This window comes from Bombina bombina, chromosome 9 (assembly GCF_027579735.1).
Source record: "Bombina bombina isolate aBomBom1 chromosome 9, aBomBom1.pri, whole genome shotgun sequence".
In the NCBI taxonomy this organism is placed as follows: Eukaryota; Metazoa; Chordata; class Amphibia; order Anura; family Bombinatoridae; genus Bombina; species Bombina bombina.
The window spans coordinates 48281794-48300090 of record NC_069507.1 but is presented as its reverse complement, the minus strand read 5'-3'; the positions used below and the strand labels follow the sequence as shown (position 1 = coordinate 48300090).

At 38.6% G+C, this 18297-nt stretch overlaps 1 protein-coding gene across 1 annotated transcript in view; it reads left to right on the top strand.

Annotated features, from left to right (window-relative positions):
* The window catches only part of OGDHL (oxoglutarate dehydrogenase L), a 253936-nt gene extending 236118 nt beyond the window's left edge, over positions 1-17818 (top strand). The window contains exons 18-23 of the mRNA XM_053692073.1: positions 7359-7430; positions 8842-8967; positions 9049-9121; positions 10689-10852; positions 12334-12488; positions 16479-17818. Of these exons, the coding sequence (XP_053548048.1) occupies positions 7359-7430; positions 8842-8967; positions 9049-9121; positions 10689-10852; positions 12334-12488; positions 16479-16602 (714 nt within the window). The 3' untranslated portion in view covers positions 16603-17818. The remainder of the gene's footprint in view (positions 1-7358; positions 7431-8841; positions 8968-9048; positions 9122-10688; positions 10853-12333; positions 12489-16478) is intronic.
* The last annotated feature ends 479 nt before the right edge of the window (positions 17819-18297 follow it).

The window sequence follows — 18297 nt, the reverse complement described above, 5'->3', positions numbered from 1 at the left end:
AACTGGGATCGATACTCTCTGTTACTTCTGCGGAAGTGTTTTTAAGGACACGTTAGTCCTATGTTTGTCTCCCTTCTTCCCCTCTGAGGGAGGATTTATGCAGTTTGATGGTTAGGACCTGGGTGCAGGCTGGTCCTGTTGGGTTCGGTTCTGCCTTGTGGCTGTTCAGACACGTGGCGCCTTTCTAATTGGCTGGTCCGGTCGAGGCGCTGAGTGCTCATGTTATAATTTGTTTTACATTCAACTAAGCATTCTAGAGGACCTGTGGGTCTGCAAGGCAGGAAGGGTTGTCTCAGTCCTTATAGCCTTCAATTTGGATGACTGGGTCATTGAAGTTTCCTCTGCGTCACTCTCTCTTGTGTCTGGTATTGTCGGACCCTAGAGTTCCTCCCCCACGTGATGGAGAGTTGGAGGGCTTAGCGCCTTCTTACCGCCTAGTGAACAGTTTGGCCTTTTTCTTTTGGGGGTCGGAGATTGTCCTTTTGGACTTGGTCCTCAGCAGCTAGTAGTTTGAAGGGTAGTTCATTGCACATTGAGTGTACTGTCTAGCTGTTTTTCTGAGACTTTTTGGTCTTCCTCTGAGGTCTCCATGTTAGGTCTCCTTTTAGGGGCCTGGGAGATATTTGTTCCCTGTTAGGGACACTAAGTGTGGTCTCCTTGGGCTTTCTTGGGGTTCCCCCCAGAATGGGGGATGGTTCGTGCCCCTTTCTCCCTGTGATCATCCGCTTGTACGGAGGTGATGTGGAGACCAGCCTTTGCTCGAGTGGTTTTGTCCTCGAGGTTTCCCCTTGCCTTATTGTCCTGAGGCTGTTGGTGAGTCTAGAAGCTCTAGTGTCGTTGTACAACTTTTACCGCCTTAGCTCCTTTGGATTGTGGGACTTCGGCAAGGGGTGGTCTCTTCCTTAGGTCGGGACTTGCAAGTTTTTCTTGTTATCTGGGTTAATCTGGATATTACATAGTATCCCCTTGGGTCTGGGTTGTTATTTCAGACAGGGTGTTAAGTTGCGGATATTGTTTGTTTAAACAATTGGGGGTTCAGACCTGTTTTCCCTGGGGCTTCCGGTTGCTGGGTTTCACTCAGCATTTTCCCTTGGGATCCCGTTGTGGGTGTTACCGGACCTTAGGCTCCAGGGTTGGTTCGGGGTTCCCCAGTTCCTGGAAACTTGGGCCATGTCCTTTTACTCAGATTATTTGACCTGGTCTTGGTTGGCCAGGTTTTCTGAGGACCTTTGTTCATTGGGCTTGTTTTGCACCTTAGGCGATTTCCCTTGGTCTGCCTGCTGTAGTATCCATTGAATTCACTGCTCTGCAGGTGAATGGACTTGCAGTGTCTCTGCTGCTACTATTGCACATTGGTTGCGTGTTAGCAGGCTAGTTTTTAGGGGAATCACTTTCAATAGGGCTTCTGAGTTGGGGATTGATCTCTCCTTTAGCCCGTGGCCTTGTGGCTTGTGGAAAGTTGCTGCCTTTCAGCCCTTTCCCCTTCTTGGGTGAGTGCTTAGTCTCCTTTTTATGGAGATGTGGTCCTTTTCTTAGGGCTTCTCCTGGATCAGGAGATGGGACCTGTGAGTTTCCCTAGCTAAGAACATTCTCTCTGGATTGTTCGTTCCATTTGGAGTCTTGCTGGCTCCGTGTCAAGACTATGTTGGACCTTTTTGCTAGGTCCTGTTGTCTGTTTTAAGGAGTCGGGTTGCACACGTGCTCTGTTGGATTGGCTGTGGCCATTTTTCTGCTCGTCTTTGAGCTGGCTTTGGGGTTCTTCTGTTCCCCTGTTTCAAACCTGCTATTGCTGGGGCTGGCCCGGCTGGGAGTGGGTTCTGAGAGACGTTGTCATCTCTAGGATCTAGGTGGGCGTAGTAGCTATAGCTAGCTCCCTAAGCTACAAGCAGAGGGATTGCTCCACCTCGGGTCTGGGTGTCACTTCTCTTTCTTGGGGGACCTCGTGGAGGTTGGGATTCCCCCTTTTTGGAAGACCTGTGGGTAGGTCTGGCGGCTTGGATTGCCTAGAGTGTGCCCTCTGTCTGGGAGTTGTCTTTTGCAATCTGTTCTTTTTCTGGCCGCTTTTGCTCTCTGCAAGCATTCTCTGTGTCATCCTGAGGATGGCGGCGTGTTCTTGATTCAGGGTTTTTCATCTGGGTCTGTTTCACGTTTTTTTGTTGCGGAATACTTCAGTGTTCCAGACGATGTGAGGACTCCGTTTTCTGTTGTATTTTGGTGCTTTTGCACAACGTTTGAGAGAGAAGTTTCTCTCTAGCTTGGCTCTGGTCTACCTGTGGGTCAGTGTCCTTGAGGCCTTTTACTTTTTAGTTTTCTCGGCTTCAGACGAAGCTGGGTTATTTGTGGGCAGTGGTTTCAGGCTTGGTGCCCTCAGAATGGGCCGCCTATGTACCCTCCCATCTTGGCATTCAGTGTCCTCTATAGCTTGGGTATTGTTTTCCCAAAAGTAATGAATGCAGCTGTGGACTCTTTCCATTTAAGAAGAAAAACATAAATTATGCTTACCCACCCGTAATTTTTATGTGGGGCGTCCTTTTTTATTCTTCTGGCACCTTTCACCCTGATATTTCTTCTACTGTTCCTTGTTCCTCGGCAGAATGACTGGGGGATGAGGGGAGTGGGAGGAGTATTTGGGCCTTTGGCTGGGGTGTCTTTGCCTCCTCCTGGTGGCCAGGTTCTTATTTCCCAAAAGTAATGAATGCAGCTGTGGACTCTTTCTATCAGAAGAAAAGAAAATGATCAGGTTAGCATAATTTATGTTTTTTTCAATATTTGATACGAAAGTTTCAGCTGAGCGAAATATTTTGCCTGTGCACACATCTAGTGGGCACACATAGTGCTCACAATTTAAGAGTCCTCTGGAGGGCAAAGCCACAATGGTACCCTACAAGTTGCCTTACCTAAAACTGCCCTGTGCCACTGGACATTTTTAGGAAATATATTTGTGTATTTAATAGCTATATATTGATATGCAGCCCTTAAAAGGGACAGTCACCTTGGTCATCTTAAAGGCTTATTTTAGATTAAGCTGCAAATATCCTCCTGCACCCTTTCTATATCACGCAGCAGGAACAGTAAAATAAATATTGTTTCTGACCAGTTTGAAATGGCTGCCAAGCTCCGCCCCTGATGACATCACGATCTGGGCTACATCTAGGGACTCTGCTGAATAGCATTGACAGTCTATTGAATCCAGCATTAACAGTCTATTGAATCCAACTAGTGAGCCTTTTGTGATTGGATGCCATATGCAGTCCAGATTGAGATGTCATCAGTGGGTGGCGCTTGGTAGCCATTTCAAAGTGGCCAGAAACAATATTCATTTTAAAATAACTTTTTTGTCATTCCTGCTGCATGATATAGAGAAGGTGCAGGAGGTTATTTGCAGCTTAATCTAAAGTAAGACTTTTAAGATGACCAAGGTGTAGACTGTCCCTTTAAGGCTTCTGATGTATTGATCTGCGGCCCCATGTGTTAGGAAGCCAGCCATCACTGGTGTAAATGGAATTTGAAACATGACTGCAGTTATAATCAATCAACATACAAGAAAGATTGTTCTCAGATATCATCTCTATAAATGTCAAGTGTTTTTGTACTTTGCACTGAAATGTGAAGAGATCCCCCACAATTTAGTGAATAGGTTGCGTAGGCTAATCCAGTAATTGAAGGTTTGTCTCTCTCAAGAGAATGCTTTCTCACTTGGGAGTTTTGCATATTCATTGAACACTTGTATAGTGGGTATTTGCAATCTGGCATATATGCTGCTTTTTTTAAAAAAAAAATTGTATAAATTTATATGTTTTACAGCAAATAATTTTGAGCTAGTTATATTTATGAAGTTGTGTAACTGAAAATGCAAGTGGCATGAAGTCAAAATGAAAGTTTATTATTCAGTTAGACAATCTTAAGCAACTTTTCAATGTACTTATATATTTGAAATGTGCATTATTCTCTTAGTATCTTTTGTTGAAAAGCATACTTAGACTTAAAGGGACACTGAACCCACATTTTTTTCTTTTGTGATTCCGATAGAGCATGAAATTTTAAGCAACTTTCTAACTTACTCCTATTATCAAATTTTCTTCATTCTCTTGATATCTTTATTTGAAATGCAAGAATGTAAGTTTAGATGCCGGCCCATTTTTGGTGAACAACCTAGGTTGTCCTTGCTGATTGGTGGATAAATTCATCCACCAATAAAAAAGTGCTGTCCAGATTCTGAACCCAAAAAAGCTTAGATGCCTTCTTTTTTATATAAAGATAGCGAGAGAACGAAGAAAAATTGATAATAGGAGTAAATTAGAAAGTTGCTTAAAATTGCATGCTCTATCTGAATCACGAAAGAAAAAAATTGGGTTCAGTGTCCCTTTAAGTTTTACAATGCACTATTGGGAGCTAGATTCTGATTGGTGGATGCACAAATGCCTCTTGTCATTGGTTCACCAGATGTTTTCACTTTGCTCTCAGTAGTGCATTGCTGTTTAGGAGCTTACTTAAAGGGACACTGAACTCAATTTTTTTTTTCTTTCATGATTCAGATACAGTATTCAATTTTAAGCAACTTTCTAATTTACTTCTATTATCATTTTTCTTTGTTCTCTTGCTATCTTTATTTGAAAAAGAAGGCATCTATGCTAAGGAGCCAGCAAATGTTTGTTTCAGAACCATGGACAGCACTTGCTTATTGGTGCTGTCCAATCAGCAAGGACAACCCAGGTTGTTCACCAAAAATGGGCCGGCATCTAAACTTACATTCTTGCTTTTCAAATAAACATACCAAGAGAATGAAGAAAATTTGATAACAGGAGTAAATTAGAAAGTTGCTTAAAATTGCATGCTCGATCTGAATCAGAAAAGAAAATAATTTGGGTTCAGTGTCCCTTTAAGCTGTGTGTTAAGCCCATTTAGCAGCATAACTGTCTTAACCGTACAGATGTATCTATTACATTTTTCCTGCAAGCTTTCGGTTAAATTGTTTGTTTTTTTTAAAAGAGACGCTTCGTTTATCATTTTTGGAAAACTGCAACAGATAAAATGAATTTGTTGTGTTTTTTAAGCATTCATCTGGATACAAACGCACGTCTTATAGTTAGATGATTATATATTGTGTACAGCTCAGTGTTCACAATCTAAATAAGTAACATCACTGATGCATAATGAGGATAATCGAGGGTTTGGGGGAATTAGAAATTCGGAAGAGAAATTACAAGTTAACTGCAGGAAAGCTGTAATAGGTGCTAATTACAAGTAGATTCAATCCCAGCATTGGAAATTTAGTTGCAGGCTCTGCCATGTGGACCTGCAACACAATGTCTCAAAGAATGCAGTTTGAAAATATTACTCATAGTGCTCCTAAGCCTTCCTACCTGCTTTTTAAAAATGATTATCGAAAACAAAGTACATTTGATAAAAAGTAAACTGGAAAGTTTTATTTAATTGCTCTGTCCGAAACGTTTTGGGCTTAAACTCCGTTTTAACGTTTGTTTTTACTCTACACTTTTTTTTAACAATAGGCGCAAATAAAAACATTGTATTTCTCAAGGCTTTTCTCCTTTATCAGCTACAAAATGGTGGTTGTAATTTAAATTTATTTCTATTATCAAATTTACTTCGTTCCCATGATATTCTGTGTTAGAGATACCTAGGTAGGCATCTGGTGCACTTCATAGCAGGAAATGGTGCTACCATCTAGTGTTCTTGCAAAACTGCTGCCATATAGTGCTCCCGAAATGGACTGGCTCCTAAGCATACGTCCATGCTTTTCAACAAAAGATACCAAGAGAACAAAAAATGATAATAGAAGTAAATTACAAAGTTGTTTAAAATGCATGCTCTATCTGAATCATGAAAGAAACATTTTGAGGATTAATTTTCCTTTAAGTGGGATTAGAGTGACCGAGAGGGATATGATTAGAGTTTAGAAATAATCCATATCCAGCCACAAAGTTGTGGACACGATTTTTACTGTAACAAAGAGGCCTATTTATCAAATGTCTGTCGGACCTGATCCGATAGTACGGCTCAGGTCCGACAGACATCACTGAATGCTGAGGGCAATACGCTCTCCGTATACAGCATTGTGAGCTGCTGGTGCAATGCCGCCCTCTGCAGATACGCGGCCAATCGGCCACCAGCAGTTGGTGTCAATCAACCCGATCGTACTTGATTGGGTTGAATTACGGCGATTCCTGTCCGCCTGCTCAGAGCAGGCGAACACGGTTATGGAGCAGCGGTCTTTAGAGCGCTGCTTCATAACTGCTGTTTCTGCCGAGTCTGAAGATTCGCCAGAAACACGGGCCCTCAAGCTCCGTTCGGAGCTTGATAAATGGGCCTCAAAGTGTTAGCAAATATTCAGTGGGCAGCAATTTCAAAGTAACTCAATGTTGTTGTCACTGATGGGTCACCGTTGGTAAGGGGGTATTTTGTGGTGACTTTTAGTGTTTTTGGGATATACTTGGTAATCAAGTTACCGCCGTGCATGCCAGAAAGGACTGTGACTCATTCCAAAGTAAATTGTATTAAAGGGACAGTCTAGTCAAAATTAAACTTTCATGATTCAGATAGGGCATGCAATTTTAAACAACTTTCCAATTTACTTCTATTATCTAATTTGCTCAATTCTTTAGATATCCTTTGTTGAAGAAATAGCAATGCACATGTGTGAGCCAATCACACAAAGCCTCTAGGTGCAGCAACCAATCAGCAGCTACTGAGCATATCTAGATATGCTTTTCAGCAAGTGATATCAAGAGAATGAAGCAAATTAGATAATAGAAGTAAATTAGAAAGTTGTTTAAAATGACATGCTCTTTCTAAATCACAAAAGAAAAAAATTGGCTTTCATGTCCCTTTAACTCTCTCTGGCATACAAGAAGTAAAGAGGCGATATTATTGTACATGTGAACTGGGATCTAATGAATTCTACTTTAAATAATAAGCTATGTGAACAAAAAAAATAAAGGCCTGTGGGTAGAGAAAATTATTTTGCAGGGGGCAGTAGGAGCAACATAATGTTTATAAAGGCATTTTCATTTTTAATTTACATAGAATGTTCTTAATTTCTCAAATTAAGTTTTAACGTAGATGTAAACAAAAACATTTGTTACTCATTCAGAATAGAGTGAACTTCTCACGATTTTAAGCTCTCCCGCAAGCTCTGAGACATTTTGACTTATTTCAATTGATAGTCTTGTCTTACATTTTCGGTAAGTAATTCATATTTCTAGAAGCAGATTTCATGTTGCCCCAAAATAAATTGCTTCTTGGAAGCTTTTAATGCTTCTGCTTTTTTATTGCGATCAGTAATGTGATTCAGAGAGAAGCTTTTCTGAACCTCACTTGTGCCTAATGTTATTAACCAGGGGCCTGAACATTCTTCAGCCAGACCTGAAAGGTTTCTTCAGATGAGCAATGATGATTCGGACGCGTATCCTGTAAGTTGATTTGTCTATGGCTATGTCCTACTTGACCTCTGACTGATTGCACCTATGTACTAATGATTTTTTTGTGTGTGTGTGTGGATGAAGGTTGTATTTATTGTTATTTTTATCCTCTCAGAGGTTAATAAAATTAGGTGTTTGGCTGTTGCTCAGATACAGAGAATGTTGCGTTCATCCTTCACTGTATCTAATTGTTAAGAGATACCGAATTCATTTTGTGCATTATTGATGAGTTCTAAACAAATCTGAGCTTGTTGGTGTGGGGGGAGAACATTAATGCTATAAACATTATGCATAACACTGTAGTTGTGGGTTTTGGGTGACAGGATATTTTTGGAATCGGAGGAGTGGTTGGAGGTAACTTGGTAACTGAGTATATTGGCATACTAACACTTAAGGATGTCTGCCACGTGAGGATGTTTGTCCCTTGAGGATATTGAATGACTGGAGCTGCTTAAAGATGTTCATGGATGCAGATAACTTGGCCTTTGAGCATATTGAATGACTAGAGATTTTTTTAGGATTTACAGAGGTTTTTTCTAGAGAATGTTTGCAACGTGAAGATGTTTGTCACCTTAGGTGCTGAAGCACTTGAGGATATTGGGTACCTCTGTTTTTGCTTATTTGGGAAATAAGCAAATGAAGAGGTTTGCTGCCTGAGGATAAGTTGCTGCAATAGTACTCTTGTGATTTTAACTGGACTTTTTGACTGGACTTTTAGGATTTTGGGGAAGTCAGGTTGTTGGCTTTGTTTGTTGAATATGTTCGTTATTTCTGGATGTTTTCTGCCTGAGGATATTACATGGCTGATTTGTTGGGCACCTAAGCATAGGGTTCTACTGATATTGTCAGGTACTTGGAGTTGTTGGTGGGGTATTTCGGGATGTTTTTTGCCTAGGGATATTATGTGGCTGGAGTTGTTGGGCATCTGAGCATGGGGTTCTAGTGAGTTGGGGATGTCAGGCTATTGGAGTTGTTGCTTAGGTATTTCTATATGTTTGCTGCTTGAGCATGGGGTTCTAGTGAGTTGAGGATGTCAGGCTATTGGAGTTGTTTAGGTATTTCAGCATACTTGCTGCTTGAGCATGGGGTTTTAGTGAGTTGGGGATGTCGGGCTATTGAAGTTGTTGCTTAGATGTTTCAGTATGTTTGTTACCTGGGGATATTATGTGGCTGGAGTTGCTGAGCATCCGAGTGTGGGGTCCTAGTGTGTTGTGGGATGTCAGACTATTGGAATTGTTGTTTAGGTATTTCAGTATGTTTGCTGTCATTGGTTCTGGTGATTTGTAGCTGATTTTATCTGTCAGGCAGTTGGGTGTGTTTGCTGACTGAGAATCTTTGTTGTCTGTAGTGTCTGATTTCAGATTTATATGTTTCACTAATGAAGATGTCGTTGTGTGTACAGGAGTTTACTCAGGATTATGAAGTTCACCAGCTCTATGACTGTAACTGGATTGTTGTGAACTGTTCTACGCCAGCCAACTACTTTCATGTTCTCAGGAGGCAAATTCTTCTGCCCTTTCGCAAACCTGTAAGTCAATCAAAACAACATGTAATCTGCGAAACAACATAATAAAGTATTCTCGTCTAACGTGCAGCTTTTTTTTTTTAGCTGATTGTTTTTACACCAAAGTCACTGTTGAGGCACCCTGAGGCCAAGTCTAGCTTTGACGATATGAAAACAGGTTAGTGAATAATTATATCATTAGTCAAACCAATCACATAAATGCTAATGGCGATGATTGCTTGCAAAGCAAAATGAATACAATAAGGCACATTAAAGACGATAACAAAACAAAGATGGAGGCTTTTAAATTCAATAAGGATACAATAATTTTTGGCGTATATAATATTCTGGTATAATGTGAGAAAGTAGTATTTTATAGAATAAGGATGACACATGGAGTAGCCAACTTGCTGATGAAAAAAATGCCTCAGTCAGAATATTACAGCTGTCATAGCATTGGAGTTAAAATAGTTTTCTCTTAAATGTCAGAGTATTTTGAGAAGCCATGTTTTAACAATAAATAATAAAGGGACATTGTATTAGCAAATGTGTTTGTGCATATGATAGAGCACTAGTTAAAAATAAAAATAAATTATATATAACTTATATTAAACAAGTCAAAAGGACACTGTAAAATGTGTTTCCCCTTAAAGGGATATGGAACAGTGCTCCTTTAGTAGAAAGAAAAAAAAAGTGAATTCAAAGTAAACATAAAAAGAAACCGATTGTGGTAAAAACCGCAAACACCTTACTTGATTTCTTGCTGAATGAGCACAAATTCTCAGTGTAGCCACTGTCTACAGCTAAGTAAGCAAGCAGATATGACAGAACTTAGGTTCCATTGTCACCTCATTTTTTGTAGCAAAGGTCCTCTACTGAACATGGGCAATAAACTGATTGCAGCTAGATTAGATGTCTCCTAGTAACACTTCAAAGGAAAAAACTGCTACCTTGCCTTCCTGTTGAGACCCTAGTCCTCTTGTGGGGCTGTGACAGGGAGTAATGGACACTATGCAAATGAAGTTAAAAAAATTAACAGACTGTTTCATATCCCTTTAATGTGTTCCAATTGGCTTGTTATACCTGCTGCATAGTATTAATAGGAATTGTTCCTTCAGGTTTAATTTTGAAATTGGAAATAACTGGAAATAACTGATTTTGCTAATTGTTCTCATAAGCTGAGCCTGTAGTAAGAGAAAACCTGTGGATAAGATCTCTCTATACACAAAAGCCAATAGATAGATATTGAAATTATGTTATATTAGTAAATTATGGTGGTGGGGGGGTGCTAAATGAGCAAAATCTACTAATTTAGATACACATATCTCTCTCCCACCCCTTATAGGGAAGGTGATTTCTATTGCTGCCAATTCTTTACATCACTTTTCTATAGAGAATACTGTAGTATTCATATGTTCAGCATATGTGGTTTCTGTGGGCAAAAACAGCTATTTCAAATGACAAAACAAATGTAAAGCAGCTATTTATTTATTTTTGTTTTTGCTTGTTTTTATAGAAAATTCCCTCTTATTTTTTTTTTATAGAAAAATGTCCCGATATTCATTATTAGTGTACATTAACGTGGGTAACAACCTTACTGTTTTGTCAGTGGTGAAAAGAGTGCAGGATTTTGAAGCTAATTTATTTGTATTTTGATATTTAACATTTGTTTCAAAGTTGGTCTTTAAATAAAATTTCATACTATGTTAAATAAAATTATAATTTTTTGTTGTTGTTATTTTAAGGAACACATGTACAGCGCATTATTCCGGAAAATGGTTCGGCGTGTCAGAATCCCCAAGAGGTTAAACGGGTTATTTTTTGTACCGGAAAAGTGTATTACGAACTTGTCAAAGAAAGGCAACATAAAAATCTGGAGAAAGAAGTAGCGATTACAAGGCTAGAACAGGTAACATATTGTCAACAGACAGTGACCTAAAATAAGCCAATAATCTACTTTACGCTTTAAAAGAACAGTCAGAAATTAAACGTTCATGATTCAGACGGAGCAAGCAATTTTATACAACATCTATTATCAAATGTGATTTGTTCTCTTGGTATCTTTTGTTGATAAGTAAAGCTAGGTAGGCTGATAGGAGTTGAGGAGTGTGCATGTGTCTAGGAGTGTATGGCAGCAGTGTTTGCAACTGTGTATAACATTACTATAACTTTTGTTCCAAGCCCTGCTGCCAGATTGCTAAAGACACCGATCAGCAGCTGGTCCCAGTACTCTATTGTTGCTACTGAGCCTACTCGGTGTGCTTTTCAACAATCGATAGCAAGAGAAAGAAGCATATTAGATAATCGAAATAATAGAAGTAAATTGGAAAGTTGTTTAAAATTGCATGCTGTAGCTGAAATATAAAATATCACTTTTGTACTTTGCTGTCCCTTTTTAAAAAGTGTGTTTTTATGAAGCCGTGGCATATTAACCCTTTCAGTGCTAACGACGGCTCTGAGCCAACGCTGAGTTTTCCACTTAGGTGCTAACGACGGCTCAGAGCAGTCGCTAGCACTCTCCCACCTTGTGGGAGATCTGGGGGCTCGCACCCGCTCCTACCCTGGCGATCGGGCCTGTATAATGACAGGCATCGCTGGGGCTTCACGTTATGTGCGGTGACGTCACACGCAATTACGTGATGACGTCACAACGCAACTTTATTTAAAAATAACAATGTTAAGTATAGGAAAAGGGGGCATGCTGCTTAGAAGCCTGAATCTCAGGAATCTAAGCAGCTACAGACCCCCCAAGACCCACTGTTGGAAAGGTAATCTCCTAACCTTTCCAACAGTGTAAATCTTGGGGATCTGTGAATGAAAAAAAAATATTTTGTTTAAAAAAACCTTTAAACAGCTTAGCACCATGGTGGGAAAGTGCTTAGCACTCAAAGGGTTCATTGAAGAGAATTGGACAGCTCACAGAACAGAAAGGGGAGAGACTGGTTCAAATGGCAAGAATGGTTTTAAAAAAATGTTATTTAAATGTATCACTGTGTTTTTATCCTATTTTATCTAATTTTGCTGAGCGTATTTGTATCGAATACTAGCGTTGTTTATTAACCCCTTCCTGACAAAAAAAAATGAAATTGTTCATGCAATTGCATGATATCAATGATGGGATTGGGTCAGGTGGAGTGCCTTCGATGCCAGGCACGCCCCCATCCCGCAATCCCATATAGCAAGCGGCTATTATTTCAGGACAGCCAAACAGTTAGGACATTCCATGCTGTCCTAATGGTGCTAAATCCCAGCGCATTTAGGACAGCATATAATGTCCCAACGGCAGGAAGGGGTTCATATTGTCACACAGTCTAATTAAACGTTTGTCAAACTTGAAATTTTTTTAACATCTCCAAGTTCAATTCTGTGTTGTCCTTTTTGATGCTACAGATATCGCCGTTTCCATTTGACTTGGTGAAGAAGGAAGTAGAGAAATATGCAGGAGCCGAGCTGATCTGGTGTCAGGAAGAACACAAGAATATGGGATATTATGATTATGTTAAACCTCGTTTCCTGAACATTCTTAGCCATAAAAGACCGATTTGGTAAATGTTTATACTGAAGGGGACCTTTAATTTAACATTTATGCTCCCATTAAAATGTTTAATTAAAGGGACATTCTAGTGCTAAAATCTAAATTTTTAAATACAATTTTCTTTTTTAGAAGTTCAATCTTCTTTTTTGGAATAACACGTTTGTTTTTTGGAAATACAATACATTTTTTGTTTTGGAAGTACAATTCTTTTTTTTGGGGGGGAGGATTACACTTCTAGCATGACAAAATACTGTCAACAATAAATTCTAGTTCCCATTTTGCTAAAGGACTTATGATGTCACAGCATTCAGTACAGTAGTTTGCCTGGGAACTATCAAAATCAGTATTCCTTAGTACATTATTGTGTAAAACATGGCAGAATAACTAGGATTCCAAAAAGCAGAAAAAGATTGTCTCACTATCATAATGCACATGCGCTCCTCCTCCTCCTCCTCTTCAATAAAATTAAAAGAAACTAATATGTAGATACTTAGTCGTTGGTACTTCACGCCACTAAGACTAGCACAAATATATCCGAACTCCCAAGCTCTGTGCTGGAGGGAATGTGACCAGATAGGCACAGCATTACACGTGTGGTGGAACTGTCCCAAGGTCAAAGTCTATTGGAATTTTACAATTACTAAGATGACTTAAGTACTTCAATACGACATTTCCACTGACCCCCTAATATGTCTATTCCACAAACTAACTAGACTGAGAGGCAGGCCTAGATCAACACTCTTAAGTATCATGGTAAATTGTGCCAAACAACTTATTCCAAGATTGTGGAAGAGTATGGTTATCCCTTCTAAAGAGGACTGGATAAATCTAGTTTCACTGACTTTATCATTAGAAAAATATCACTACTGCCTTACCCGCAAATTAGATGATTATTACTCTATCAAGTTTATTTGGGAGGAATATCTGAATACGAGAATACATAGTTCATCTTTGCTCTTTTGACTAAGTATATGAATGCTGCCAACGTTTTGTATATTTCAGTTACCCTACTACATATACTGTAAACTAAATGTACTATTGATGTGTGTTTTTGCTGCTACCATTAAAACTGTACATACAACATCAAAACCAATATTCCTCTGAATAGTGTTATATGATTCAAATGAGAATAATCACTTAATGCACGTTAAGCCATGTAGTATGTTACATGATAAATGTTAAAAAGTTTACCTGAAATGTTGATGTGCTGGGATTGTCCGCCATTTCTCCACATTTTTTTTGAAAGCAAAAGAGCAGCTAGCTCGTAGGCAAACTACTAAACTGAATGCTGTGACGGCATCACACGTCCTTTAGCAAAAAATCGGAGCTAGCATTTATTTTTGACAGTTTTTTGACACAGCCATGCTGGAGATGTAATTCCAAAAAACTAAAGTGTAATTCCAAAAAAAAAGACTTGTACTTCTAAAAGAAAAAAATGTATTTTGTTTCCAAAAAACAAAAGTGTAATTCCAAAAAATAAGATTTTTATTCCAAAAACCAAAATTGTATTTGAAAATGTAGATTTGTATTTGTATGTGACAATGTATATACAATGACAAAGAATCAAACACGCTTGCCTTTTTGACAGCAATCTTATTCCATAGTGAACTGTGTACAGCTAGGCAGCCGCAGCTTTTGTAGATCCGAGCCGGAATTGTATTATGTTCTTAACCCATATGAGCCTCAAATGTACCTTTTAAGGAAAATAAAACATTGCAATATACATTAAATATTTATTTTACCAGCTTTTGCTGTAAAATACCTCTGAATATTATTTTAGTTTTGCTTGCTCAATAGAAGATGTAGTGTTTACCTGGAACATTCTATACAGTGATTAGTTAACTTATAGCCTAATCTCATTTACAGCTTTCCCTAACTGAACATATCAAAGTAGACCAGGAACATAGATTGTCAAGAGTTTATCCCTGAACTGTTTTCGGTTTGCAGAACATTGTACATTTTACTAACAAAATAACCTAAAATTATTTTTAATACTTTTATTTAGCAATGCAGTGTTTGGTTGCCGATACATACTATGTTTTTCTTGCAAAAATAAAATAAAGATTTAAAACATGCTCGTTTAAAGTAACATATTATACTCATAGGCCTCTATTTAACGAGCTCCGTATGGATGGCCCCTGTTTCTGGCGAGTCTTCAGACTCGCCAGAAACAGCAGTTATGAAGCAGCGGTCACAAAGACGTACGATCGGGTTGTTTGACACCCCCCTGCTGGCGGCCTATTGGCTGCGAGTCTGCAGGGGGCGGCGTTGCACCAGCAGCTCTTGTGAGCTGCTGGTGCAATGCTGAATACAGCGAGCGTATTGCTCGCCTTATTCAGCGAGGTCTGTTGGACCTGATCCGCACTGTCGGATCAGGTCCGACAGACCTTGATAACTTGGGGCCATAGGATCTAGGAGCACAGATAGGTCTTTCCAGCACGTGAACAAGTAATATTTTACATAACCCCTCATTACTTCCAGTGACTTACATTATTTGTTAGTTCTATCAGCAATATACTGAAGATACCACAGTAGAGGTTTTGATTGGTTGTAAACTGTAAAACAACTTGTCAAGCTGAGGATGTGTAGCACTTTGGACCAGTGGCTCTTTTACAGAAATTCAAAAGCTGAGGTTGAGGATAAAAATGAACTCACCCTGCAGCTGTCTTTTTAGGCAAGTGGGGCTGCCACCTCGGCAATGCTTTTACTGGACACTTAACAGTTATGCATTCTGCAGGGTAAGCAATCTGGGACATGTATTGTGTCTCTGGACATCACATGAATAGTGCTGATAAACAGCACAAATATGTTCCTCCCTGCACACCCTGCATCATGTGTAACTCATAAGTGTCCAGAAAAACATTGCCGAGGTGGCAAACCTATAGGCAAGCCATGACCCACTCTGCTTAACCACACCCCTGGACCACCGGGTTCTACTTACTAAACACTTATGACTCCACCCACAGGCCTCGCTGAGCTGCAGCGTCATACTCATTGCACACCGCTCTGAAGGCAAATGAGTGCTGGGGGAAAGAATGATTAGCTCTGAAACTAAAGATGAATACTTTTTCTTGGTTTAAAAGGTTATATAACAGTACTATTGTGTAAATGCTAATAAAAGTAGATATTTTTAGAAGGATTACATGACATAAATGGCTTGTTTAACCTTAAAGCGTTTTGTGTTCTACTGACCTTCGCAGGTACATTCATAAATAACATTCCAGTTGTAAGTTCAACAACTTGTGGTAGCATCAAAATTAATGACTCCATTTATTAAGCGGCGGATGCTTCTTCGGAGGCTCGTCTGAAACTAGAGTTAAGAAGCAGCGCTTGTAAGAATTTAATCGTATCGGTTCAGGATGATTGACAGCCCTTTCTAACTGGCCGATTGGTCACCAGTGACCAGGGGGTGGCATTGTACGAGCATTGCTGGTGAAATGCTTGTGCAATGTAGCAATGTCCAGCGGACATGAATCGTTATAGCGAATCATGTCCGCTCAACACTTAATAAATCAAGCCCATAGTCTTAAATGGAGATTCTGTTAAATGCCATTTTAATGAACACATCATATCATCATGCATTAAACAATAATGATATCCCTCATGAAATAATTAAACATAGAACAAATTTAATGTATATACAATTATTTTTTACCTGCTTCCCCTGTAATTTACCTCAGCAAATGGAACTTTCCCAAAGCTAAGATTCTAGTAAGTGAAGTGTGAGCAAGTCTTAGAGCAGTGCACAAACCAGTTGACTTTTAGCCCCTGATTGGCTACAGCTATGTTATGCAGTGTAATGTCAAGTTGCTGGTATATGCTACACACACGCATTCAATTAACAATGACATTACTATCAATATATGCCACATACCACTATCAAATATGTTTCCTTTAAATCAGCTGAGGACTATGCACGTTAATAATATCCATTTAAATAAATATTTTATTATTCTTCCGGTTTTTTCTAGGCGTACTTATTTTTCACTCTCTGTTTCAGGTATGTTGGCCGTGACCCAGCAGCAGCCCCAGCAACGGGTAACAAGAACACTCACCACGTAGAACTCAGGCGCTTTTTGGACGTAGCTTTCAATTTACAGTCTTTTGAAGGCCTAACGTTTTAATGTTACATAGCTTTCAAATATCCCAAGATAGCATAATAAATCAGTATTTAAAATGTGTTAAATCACATTTTTTTTTTCTGGTTTCCTAATCTACATGTCTGTGGATGTACAGGGTACACTATATAGATGACATCAGCACCTATAACCAGCTGGGAAATATAGCACAGAAGCTTATAATGTTTTTTTAAAGCAAATATCTATGCTGTGTATCATACAGTTATTGCACTTTAAATTGTATACAGTACTGCAATATGCTTCAAACATCAGGTATGTTACAATGTTCATAAATACTAGGATTGACTTTCTAAATGGCAATAATGCTGTTATCACTCTTGTTAAGAATAATAATCTCATCTACTGGTGCTCTCTTATTAATGTCAACCGTGTGCTATCCCCAAAGGGTCTGCAAATCCAACAATCCATCCTAATTCTTTTAGTCTCATTGGAAAATGGAAATTGGAAGAAAGATCTGTCACAACACAGAATTTTAAATAGTGAGAACAATATATTTGCATTAAAGGGATACTTTTTTCTTTCATGATTCAGATAGAGCATGCGATTTTAAGCAACTTTCTACTCTACTCCTACTTTACTCCATTTTCTTCCTTCTTTTAGTATATATTTATTTGAGAAGCAGGATTTGAACTTTAGGAGCCGGCCCGTTTTTGGTTCAGCATCAGGGTAGCGCTTGCTGATTGGTGGCTAAATGTAGCCAACAATCAGCAAGCACTACCCAGGATTCTGAACCAAAAATTGTCTGGCTCCAATGCTTAGATTCCTGATTTTGCTTTATGTGACTCATGAAAAAAAATTGGGTTTTGTATCCCTTTAAATGTAACTCTTACTAACGTCCTATGAAGAAAACATAAGAAATACTTAATGACTTTAGAATATTGAATGTATAATAAAATTATTCCAGTTGCCTCGTCTCTGAGCAATATTGGTTTTGTTTGTATTAGTGATTGATATTTATATAGTGAAAAACCTTATATTTGTATCTATCTATTTATCTTAGTTTATTAGGTTATTTTTTCCTGTGTTTTATGTATACATTTTAAAATACAGCAGCAATGTTTCCCTTATTTAAAAACCAATTAAAATGATGAGAATCAACAGTAAATCTGTAATCATGATTGTAAAGAATAAATGGTCAAATTGAATAAAAATGAAAATGTAACAATGAATATAATAAATTATATACAATAATATAGTGACATACTAGTGTCAGACATGTGGTGTTAATGAATGACTCATATTGATTGGAAGATTGTTATACTCACTGATACTATTGAACTCATCTGGTTTCTGTGTTTGGACCAAAACATGGTGGGTAGGATTTGGGGGGCCTTTGAGATTCTAGTGACATATGCGGATGATCCAAAAAGCATCCCATGCACCTTCATTCTCCGCCACCAGGCTTACAAACCCCCGTCACCCCCCAAAAAACAGTTTTTTTTATGAATTATTACTTATATTTTCATTGTTGATTATCCACAAATATATTTGTAGGTTCATGAAAGGTCTTAAAAGTAGAGACACAAAATTTTTCTGGCATGTTTTAAGTGAGATGCCCCCTCTTTATTCTTTAAATATCATTCACTTAGATCTTGATCTATTTTCAAATATTAATTAGTTTATTTGTTTGAATATTCACATTAAAGGGACATAAATCATATTTTTTTTAATTTTTTTTAT